Source organism: Vombatus ursinus, unplaced genomic scaffold, assembly GCF_900497805.2.
Source record: "Vombatus ursinus unplaced genomic scaffold, bare-nosed wombat genome assembly UNPS02009205.1, whole genome shotgun sequence".
NCBI lineage: Eukaryota > Metazoa > Chordata > Mammalia > Diprotodontia > Vombatidae > Vombatus > Vombatus ursinus.
In genome coordinates, this window is record NW_020948983.1 from 56,505,253 (window position 1) to 56,516,687 (window position 11,435).

General features: G+C 40.8%; 1 protein-coding gene across 1 annotated transcript in view; it reads right to left on the reverse strand.

The window, feature by feature from the left end:
* LCTL (lactase like) overlaps positions 1–11,435 on the reverse strand; it is a 116,925-nt gene that overhangs the window by 28,715 nt on the left and 76,775 nt on the right. The window contains exon 2 of the mRNA XM_027851990.1: positions 66–124. Coding sequence (XP_027707791.1) covers positions 66–124 — 59 coding nt within the window. The remainder of the gene's footprint in view (positions 1–65; positions 125–11,435) is intronic.

The following is an 11,435-nucleotide window of genomic DNA, read 5'->3' on the forward strand; positions in this document are numbered from 1 at the left end:
GACTTTCCCCCACCAAGTTTCATGAATGGAAGATGTAGTAAGCCACAAGAGACATAGGGACTTACCAGGGGGGAAGGTCCCATAGTAAAAAGAGGCATCATCCCGAGGGAAATGCTTTCTCTGGCTTACATTTGTGTCCTCAGAGCTTAGCAGAATTTCAGGAACGTAGTAAGAACTTTTCTTTCATTCATTCATGGTTTACAAAGTAGCCTGCATACGTTATCTCATTTAATACTCTTAGCAACCCCGGGAGCTAGATAGTTCAGGTATTATCTTCATTTAAGAGATGAGGCTCTAACTGAGGCTCAGAAAGTTGAAGTGACATAGATCTTCTGTTTTTAAATCTCATGTTCGTTTCATTTCCCCTTAGCTATGCCTCTAAATAAGAAGGGCTAGATGTGGTGTGTTTCTATGACTGGAGGAGAGGTTACAGGTGGAAGCACTCTTTTTACAGACAAGGAAACTGAGGCAAACAGGTTGAAGTGACTTGCCTAGGGTCACACAGCTAGTAAGTGTCTGAGGTCAGATTTGAACTCAGGTCTTCCTGACTCCAGGCCTGGTACTCTATTCACTGTGCCACCTATCTGCCCTAGTCAATAATTTGATAAACCCAAGAACAAAAGTTACTGGGTGAAGGACTCACTTTTTTTTTCTTTTTTCTTTTTTTGGCTAGGCAATGGGGTTAAGTGATTTGCCCAGGGTCACACAGCTAGTAAGTGTTATGTGTCTGAGTCCAGATTTGAACTCAGGTCCTCCTGACTCCAGAGCTGGTGCTCTATCCACTGCACCGCTTAGCTGCCCCAGGACTCACTTTTGACAAGAGTTTCTGGGAAAACTATAAAAAAACAGTGTAGCAGAAATTAGATTCAGACCAATATCTTACTCTATATTTAACAATCGAACCAAAGTGAATGTTTAACCTGAATATAAAATATTACATCATAAAACAGAGGCCAATGGGAGAAAGTAACTTTGAAAATGATGGCTGGAGGAGACTTCTCACCCAAACAAGGGAGTGAAGAGCTCATAAAAGACAAAACAGACCATTTCAATTGTATACATGAATAAAATTTTGCCATGAATAAAATCAATGCAGATAGAAGAGAAATTGTCAAGTGAGAAAAGCATTTGGATCAACTGTCACTCATAAATGTTTGATATCCAAGATATATGGGAAATTAAAGGAGAAACATAACAATAAAACTCCAGGAAATAAGTGGTCAAAGGATATAATCAAATTTCCAAAGAATTATAAATGAGTTTTTTAAACATACTTCAAATAACTAACAACAAGAAAAATGCAAATGGAAACAACTGGTTTCAACTCAATAGTATAAACTGACAAAGATGTCAAAATACAAGAAGAGTAAATGTTTGAGGGGTTATGGGAAAACAGATATAAGTTGGTGGAGCTTCAACTGTGCTGATACAAATTTGGAGATATGCAAGAAAATAAATGAAATTTTGTCAATACCCTTTGGCCCAGCAATCCCATTACTGGGCATAAACCCCTAGGAAGCCAAAAATAAAAACAAAGCTTCAATATATACAAAACAATTGTAGTATTCTTTGTACTGGTAAAGAACTGGAAATAACATTGGAACATTGGAAACATCAATTAGGAAATGGTAAGGAAAAACCTATTTATATGAACATAATGGAATATTATTATGTAGTAAGAAATGACAAATATAAGGAATTCCGAGAAACTTGGGAAAGTTTGTATGAACTGATGCAGAATGAAAAAAGTAGAAACAAAAGAACATTTGTGTTTAATGATTATAACAAGGCAAATAAAACGATCACTAAAAAAAGCCAAATTTTGAGTAAATGGAAAACCAATGATGGTTGCAGAGAATGAAAAATGAAATTTACCTGTTTCCTCACAATTGAGAGGTGGGGAACAAACTGTGATTTTTTTTTTTGTTAAAAAAGGAAGGTTTTTTTCCCCTCCTCAGAAATCACTGTTACATAATAACAAAAAGCAATGACAATTTTTTTTTAAATCTTCAGAAAAGACAGTCTCTATCCTTAAGAAACAACCAGTATGATAGGAGAGATAGAGGGCTTACCACTGGGAAACTCATAATCTGTTGGGGGTGTTTAAATTTGGGGAGCTTCTAGTCTGATAGAATAAAACAGGACAAATACGGATAACCTTAAGAGTGCTTCCAAAGCAACATATAAACTATAGCAATACTACAGAGAGTATAAGCTGAATCCCTCAATGCTTACTGGGCACCCTGAATAAACATACTCATAACAGTGTCTCCTATCCTGAATGGTAGGGGGAATTCTTCCATACCTCCTTTCTGAATCCCCTAGAGAAGCTGGGTGCCAACTCAGGTTTCCTGGTTCCCCAGAACTTCCTTGGAGTGCCCCCTCAGCCAGCTTACCTGGGCATGTCCTTCGCCAAAGACCCTTGCTGAGCAACAGGTAATGACAAGAGCAGTCAGGCTACCAGATAGTGACCTTGCTGCTTATACTGTCCTGTGCCCACAAACCCTGTAGCAGAAGCCTCTGGTCAGTTAGCCAGACTGGCAACTTAATCCTCTAACAAAAGCGAACAATCCATTGATTTAGTCAGTAGCTGCCACGGGAATGCTGAGCTGGGTAGATGAGCCTGAGTCAGCAATGGAATCTAGGATGAAGGCTAAAACCCTGGAGATGATGGTGGAAGGGAGGGAGCAGTACTATGCCTACCCTGGCCCCAGATATTCCTGTGTACAAGAGGACTTTAAGGAGTATTGGTCAGGTCATCTTTCTTTGATGGGTCAGGCATAATTTCTTGTTTTCTGATTTAGCCACCAGGTGGTGTTACTGGCTGCTTGCCTGATCTTGTTCAACTCTAAGAAGCAGGCACTGGTAATCTCAAGCTCATCCTGGTTTTAGGTTCTTTATCCAATACCAGGGGCACTCCTAGGAAAAATCGAGCTCTCTATAGTTCTTGGAGAACTGGCAAACCCTTGGTTCTTTTCTGGAATGAGTGACAATGCTAATCTCACTACAGACATGGTCTTTGTGGATCTACCCAATTAGACTCCCAATTAGATCAGCCTCCATTTCCTAATTCTAATCCTTTTTCTTGACTGCTAAATTTCAATGGACCTAACTGTGTGAGCTTAGCATAATGAAGTCAATTGTACAAGTGTGGTTTAATTGAATATAGTTCTTTATTTATTACTATAGAAGCAAAAAGAATAAAATCAAATATATTAAAAGAGATACTCTATAGCATAAAGACTCTTCTCACACTCAGCTTTGAAATTCTCTTTGCTTAAGTGACAGAACCAAGATGACAGAGTAGAAGGAAAAAGCTCTTTCATTTCCTTCAACTACTCCAAACAGATCTAGAAATGCCACCAGACTGAATCCTGATTGGGAAATCCAATTTAAAAAGTCACAGTAAAGGGGCAGCTAGGTGGTGCAGTGGATAGAGCATTGGCTCTGGAGTCAGGAGGACCTGAGTTCAAATCTGGCCTCAGACACGTGACACTTACTAGCTATATGACCCTGGGCAAGTCACTTAACCCTGATTGTCGCAGCAAAAAAAAGGTCACAGTGAGTAATTTTTCCAGCCTTGATCAGCATGAGGAGACAAACTGAGAGGTCCATGGATACTGGAGGAGCATGCATGGCAGAATATTCTAGAGCCAGTAAAGGCTGTTGGCCAGGGAAAGAAGAGGTCCTACATTCAATATAGTGGGGCCTAAACTTGTATAAGATACAGAAAAAAGTGCCATCTGTCAGTTCTGTTCTGGATCACAGAGCCAGGACAGACCGAGGAGAGGACTTGTACATAGGGTTGACATTCCAGGGTAAGGAGTAGTTGGGACTCCTAGCCTGTGTATCAAGTAATGAAGAAGTTAAGAAGGAAGCAGCAGCTGTGTGGCTCAGACCCCAGGAATGCAGTGGGGTCTTAGTTTTAGCTTCTATCCTAATCGTAAGCCTACAAAGGAATAACCAGGGCAAGAACCACAGACCCAAAGGAAACCTATAGTTCTGTCACTCTGAACCAGGAAAGCATTCTAGTTCACAGAAAGTGGCTAAGTCCAGGAGTAGTCTACTGGCACTCTAAATAGGGTAAGCCCACAGGCATATTGCTCAGACTCAGGTCAAGAACTTGTAGCACTCAGATCAGAGAAACAACAATCAGAATTTGCCCTGGATCAGGCACTGAAAGCTTATAAATCCCCTGCTTAAGCTTTCCCTGAGATCTTGGAATAAAACAACATTCAATAACCCAGGAAAACAGCAGCAGATATTCCCTCCAGAAATTTGCAGAGCCTGGCCCTGGGAAAAGATTACAGTGCTATCTGTGGGAGGAGAGATGAATTACTGAGAATAGCAAACAAAGTGAGAGCCACAAGCCACAAATTATTGTCATACTTTTGTAGTAATGAAGAATTGGCAACAAAGTTGTCTGTCAATTATGAAATTACAGGGAGAAAGCTATTGCATGAATACAATGGAATATTATAGAGATAAATATAAGGAACTCAGAGAAATATAGGAAGATTTGTATGAATTGATGAAGGATGAAATTAAGCACAACCAAAAGAATATTGTGTGTTCATCTCAGCAGATGATAAGTACCATCTGCTCAAGGAAATTGGAGCTATCAAATTATAGAGGGCAGCAGCCTGAGCCAAGACCAAAGAGAGCTAGTGGAAAAAGTGTTGATCAGTAAGAGATAGCAGTGGTGCACCAGGTGGGAATTGTTAGAAACAAGCAACCTGGCACAAATAGAGGTGCCATGAAAGGGAGCACCATGTTGTGTGGGGAGAAAACCTCAATTGTTTTTTATCAGTGCCCTAGCCAGGGTTATACTGTGAGTCATGGAGATTACATAGGTTTTTGGGGAATGGCTTAAAAGATGTTTTTATTTTCAATGGGCTCAGAGATGAGTCTTGGCTAGAAATGAAACTCTTTGTGTTTTTAGACTGGGTGCTCAAACAGTAAAGGGAGCTAGCAACTACTCTTGAAAGTATGACAGATATTTGAAATTTCTAGACCTTCTAGGTTGGGGCAAAAAATGAGAGAAATTAGAAGTCCTTAAAGTGTTCCTGGGTCTTTTGTGTCATGAGGGTTATAACAGAATCATAGAAAATCAGAACTGAATGGGAGACTGACTTTCAGAGAGATTAAGATACATCAGAACTTATCCTTTATATGTATCAAATACACTTATTATGTAAAACATTTTGGATAAGAAAATAGACTTAAACTTCCTAAAATACCTCTGCCTATCCTTAATCCTGATGCCCCTCCATAATCCTGCTCTCCTTGGATAAGCCTTTATGTTTTCCATCAGTATAGCTCAAGCTCCAAAATATTCTTTGGCCGAAGTTTGGGAAGCACTGTCTTCACCAGAGGAGAGACTCATGTGGGAATTTCCTGTACAGAGTTTGGAGATAATTTGAGAATAAGTGAGGCCTTTCTGGAACACTCATTCCACCATTAGGATCTCCCCAGTCTTCCCATATAGGTTCACTCATAGGAAGCAGAATCAACAAATCTTGATTGGTGCAGAATCAACACCCTTATTTTGATAAGGTGGGGATGAGAGCAAACCTAGGAGTCAAGGAACGTAGGGCTTCAGTATTCTGCGCTCTTTGCTCTGGGTTGAGACCAGTCACAGGCCGCTAAGTGGTGCTGTGGATAGAGCACTGGCCCTGGAATCAGGAAGACTCTTCTTTGCCCGAGTTCAAATCTGGCCTTAGACACTTATTATTGTGATCCTGAGCAAGTCACTTAACGCTGTCTGCCTCATTTCCTCATTTGTAAAATGAGCTGGAGAAGGAAATAGCAAACCACTTCAGTATCCTTGCCAAGAAAACCCCAAATGGGGTCATGAAGAGTCAGTCATGACTGAAAAAACAGCCAAATAAATTGATTTAATTTCTTTTCTTTATTAAAAAGTTCATTTTCTCCCCTTTTTAGCAACCAAACTGCTCAAATATAAAAGGGGTAGTTTCTTACAGTTAGGTGTTATAGTGACCAGAGTGCTATATCTGTAGTTAGGAAGATCTGAGTTCAAATTCCGACACAACTAGCTTTGTAACTGGGGAAGTCACTTCTCTGGGACTCATTTTGCTCATTTGTAAAATAAAAGGGTCGGGCTTAATGGCCTCTAAGGTCCTTTCTAGCCTTACATCTACGATCCTGTGAGTGATTATAGAGCAAGAGATGAATACAGTTGATGCCTTGCATATGCTAGAAGGTCATTAAAATTTTACTGTGATGAATGAACAAAGAAACCAAAAGGGACAGCTGAGTGGCGTAGTGGATAGACCACCAGCCCTGGAGTCAGGAGGACCTGAGTTCAAATCCAATCTCAGACACTTGATGTTTACTAGCTGTGTGACCCTGAGCAAGTCACTTAACTCCATTAAGTGACCCATTGGGTCACTTACCCAAAAACCAAAGATGAGGATTGGGCAATGGTCTCCCCCGACAGACTGAATGCTCCCTAAATGTAAGTATTTACTTTGTAGATATTTTGTATTTATTCGTCTGTGTACGTGTTGTTTTCCTCCAGTAGCATGTAAGCTCCTTGAGGGCAGGGACTATTTAATTTTTGTCTTTGTACCTGATGAGTGCCTGATAAGGTGCCTAATGAGTGTTCCTTGAGTGAATGGATATAGCTCACCCAACAAACTGGGGGCTTCCAGAGGGCAGAAATATATATTCTTTTTCCTCGGTCCTTTCACTAACAAGTGTTCAGGATAGAGATGGATCACCAGGCAGATTGCTGGGCCTCTGCCACAGGCCTCTCTGTCCCTTTAGGGGTGAAGGTAAGCTCTGAGCTCTTGAGATAGGCATGTATGGGGAGCCCTTTGAATAAGGTTGCCTTGCCAGAGCTTGACTGGCCTGCCAAGGAACTCTGTTCTCTATGCTTATGTGGTCAGGAAATATAAAAATATAGGTGTTTATGTCATCCCTGAAGAATCTTACTTCTCCTTCCAGCCTTGGAGGCAAAGTGTTTGTCTTGGAGGTGAATGGCCAGCCTGATACAGTCAGGGCTGAATGGGGGGAACTCTGCAGATGAGCCCCCATCACATTAATTTTATTTGATGCCTGTGGCACTGGTTTGTTCATTCCCACAAGGCCCCAGCCTGGTTGTCAGGGGGCCTTGCAACGGAATGGTTTCTGCCAGACTTTGCTCTAAGACATTATGATTTATGAAACTGTGCCCAGCCGCCAGTGGGCAGGCGAAGGCCTTTCTGCTGCAGAGACCCCCATTTACAGATAAGGACAGTCCACTTTGAAGCTCCTTCCCTAAGCTTCATCAATTGTTGCTTCCTTCCTCTCCAGCAAAGGATCAAGAAAACAGATTCTGCCTCTGTTTCCCAACAGCTTCACTGACCTCAGGATCTGCCTTTATAACATTTGGAAATAATAGCTAGCTCTCATTAGTGCTTTTAGGTTTGCCATGTACTTTACATGTTATTAGATATGATTCTCACAACAAGCTTTTGAAGCAGATACTATTATTATTTTTGTTTTACAAATGAGGAAACTAAGGCAGAAAGAGTTAAGTGGCTTGCCCATAGTCACACAGAAAATATTTGAGCTAAGATTTGAACTCATGTCTTCTAACTTTAAGTCCAATATTCTGTCCGCTGTGCAACTGAGCTGAAAGGAGATTCTGCAAAAACAAACATGTTCTTAAGGTGCTTTTAGTCTCATGGGACCTATTCCAGGAAAGAATAGTAGAGTACAACTAGCTGTGTGACCTTGGAAAGTAAATCACTTCATTGCTCTGGGCATTTGTCTCCTTACCTGTCAAAAGGCAAGGTTAGAGTAGATATTTTCTAAGTTTCTTAGTTAAGGCTCTAAAATTCAGTGTTTCCCTTGCTGTTGCCTGAAAGGATTTCTTTCTCTCCACTACGATCTCTTTGTCCACTCTGCTGGGTCAGTACATCCTACTCTAAAGTTAGACACCTAGCAAAGGGCCACAGAGGGACTGGAGGGTGGGGAGCCAAGTCTCCCACAGGTTTCTGTCCTTCTCTGTTTATTCCTTTCCCTAAAACACCCCTTATTTCTATTTTCAATAAAATGTAGGAACCTAAGAGCAGAATTTGGGGATAAATGTAAGCATGACTGCCCCTCCTTTCATTCAGCCTTTCTGGGGGCTGATCCCAGACAGGTGGGGTCTTCTCAGTTCAGTCCCCCCAATACAGGCAAGCAGAGGTTCAAAGGCACAAGAGACACTTACCCTATCGGTGCATGCAGACAGACACACAAACACACAAGACAAACCCATGGACAATGAATGTTCATGAATGAGTAGGCTCTGTATCCACACAGAAGAGGCTTGTCTGTGTGATAACAGCCTGAGAATTCTGCTTAGATTTTTGTGTAAGATCTTAAAGGGACCATAGAGATATCCCAGTCAAGCCAGCCACTTTATATTGTTGAAAAAGAAAGCTGAGACCTGGAGAGGTGAGGTGATTTCCCCGAGGTCACACAGTGAGTTGGTGACAGAAGTGGTCCCCTTCCCTACATACCACTACTTGTGCAGTCCAATGGCCATATGGATTCATGGTTCGACTGGTGAGTCCATCCCAGCCCTGGAACTGGTGGAGAAGGTGATCAATCAGTCAGCACATATGAAGTGACTGCTATACATCAGGCAGGAGGGGCTGCAGTAGGTGCTGGGGACCCAGAGATAAAAATGAAACAGTCCCTATTTTCAAGGAGACAGCATGTATAAGTACATAAAGAATAAATTACAAATCAATGCAAGGACATGGCTAATATGGAAATATGTTTTGCATGACTTCATATGTATAATTAATATCATATTGCTTGCCTTCTCAAGGAGTGGGGGGAGAGATGGGAGGGAGGGACAGAATTTGGAACTCAATTTTTTAAAATGAATGTGAAAAATTGGTTTTACATGTAATTGGAAAAAATAAAATACTATTTAAAATGTTTTTTTTTCATTTTAAATAGTATCATATTTTTTCCAATTATATGTAAAGCCAATTTTTCACATTCATTTAAAAAAATTTGAGTTCCAAATTTTCTCCCTCCCCCCTCACCTCCCCCACCCTAAAATGGTAATTAATTTGATATAGGTTATATATGTGCAATCATGTAACCACATATCTGTGTTAGTCATGTTGTGAAAGATGAAACAGACCCAAAGGAAAAAGCTGTGAAAAAAGCAAAGTGAAAATAGGAACTCAAAATTTTAAAAAATGAATGTTAACAATTTTTAAAATGGGAAATATTTCATGAAATAAATAAAATATATTAAAATAACAGAAATATGGGGAAAAGAAATAAATGCAAGGTAGCTAGAACATAAGTCAGGAAAATCAAGAGAGGCTTCATGTAGAAAGTGGTGCTTGAACAATAATAATCAGAATATTGATTTCTATCTTTCAGTAGCCCACATCATACTCTACACCTATCTGGATCTCTCCCATCTTTGAAAGCTCAGTTCAATTCCCATCTCCTCCACAAAGTCTTCTCTGACATGTCCCGGCCCTCAGAGATCTCTCATTTCTCTGAACTCGTTCACTCACATAGTGCTTGCAATCCTTAGCTGTTTTTGCATGTGTATAACCCACACATGTATATGTCAGAGAGGCAGTGGCCTGAAGGACCTGGTTCTTATTTTTTTTTTTTTTTTTGAGGGGGCCACCCTTCCTTTGGTTTGAGTCTCCACCCAGAAACTTGAGGATATTCTCCAGTAACTTCCCTCTGCCAGACACTCAGGCACTTAATAACTAATTATGTGATCCCAGTCAAGTCACTTATTCTGTTTGTCTCAGTTTCCTCAGCTGAATAGGCATAATAATAGTACCTACTTTACAGGGCTTGTTGTGAATATCAGATGAGTTAATGTTTACTTAGCATAGTGCTTGACAGAATATAAATACTTATTCCTTGCTCTTTTCCCTGCTACAATGTATCAAAGGAAAGTTTAATTAAAAAACAAAACTGGGGCAGCCAGGTAATGCAGTGGATAGAGCACTGGCTCTAAAGTCAGTTCAAATCTAGCCTCAGACAGTAGCTGTGGGACCCTGGGTAAGTCACTTAACTGCGATTGCCTCAGGAAAATTAAGAAACAACATCCACTCTGGAGAAGCAATTTGTAGTCTCAGAACAGAGACTCTTCTCATACCAAAGTTTTTCATCTCAGTCATCCCAGCGGCATTAGTACTATGCAGTCTTCAGCTGCTGTTACCACAATCAGGAAGGTGGCGAAGTTGTCATCAATATCTTTGAGGATTCCTCCTGTCCCATTTTGAGCTGCTGTAGAGATAATATAAAAGTAGGCAAAGACTGAACCTCTGGGCTGATGTTTACAGCTACTCTATTTCTATTGCTAAGGCAAATCAATGTGTTTCATCAGAAGGAAGAGCTGAAGAACTAGATGAAGCCTCTTTCTATCAGAACAGTGCATCTCTGGGGATTTGGCTAATTGTATGGCTTTTCCTATGAGCCTACATTTATGTTCCATTATACCAGGGGTTCTTAATCTAGGAACATCTCAGGGGCATATGGAAAGATTTCAGAGGTCTGTGAACTTGGCTTCCTTTGTAGTCCTATGTATTTTATTTTATACACTTAAAAACACTATTCTGAGATAGACTTCACCAGACTGCCAAAGGGGTCCACGATTTAAAAAAAGAAAAAGGTTAAGAATCCCTGACCTATATGATGTGTGTCCTGAGGAAGTCTTGCGTATTAGGCTGTGCTGTAAGCTGCCTGAGATGTCAGATATGGAGAACACCAGAAAACTGTGCAAGTGGGTATAGTGCTGAACTTGGAATCAGGAAGACCTGTGTTCAAATACTGCCTCAGAAGTGAACTAGCTGTGTGACTCTGGACAAATCACTTTACCTCTCTTCGCTTCAGTTTCCTCATCTATAAATAAAGGGTGGGGTGGGGTTAAGCTTGATGGCCTCCAAATTCCCTTCCAGCTCTAAATCTGTGCTCCTATGGTAACTATCACAAAATCAGTCACAATTGTTTCCTCCACTGCATTTTTGCAGCCTTTCCCAACGTGTGTCTATATCAGAGCTCATAAGGCTCTAACACCTAGTCTCTTGTTCTAGCTGGTAAACTTTCTTAGATGTTCAGGGTTTCCACAGCTCTCCCTGGGAAATTAGACCACAGGATTTTGAGCTGGAAGGGACCTCTCTGGTCTAAATCTTATATTTGAAAGATGAGGAAAATGAGACCCAGGGAGGCTAAACTACTTTCCTGAGGTCCCCTGTAGTTAGATCCAAATTCCAAATCATGTGCTCCACTGAATGTTCTTTTCACTAAACTTCTTGGCCCCCTCCATGAGCATTCCTGGCCTGGCCTGTGGGTATAGCTCTTCCATGTAGAACTCACAGCTTGAGAATTGAGGGACCATACCTGGTGTGTGTGTGTGTGTGTGTGTGTGTGTGTGTGTGTGTGTGTGTGTG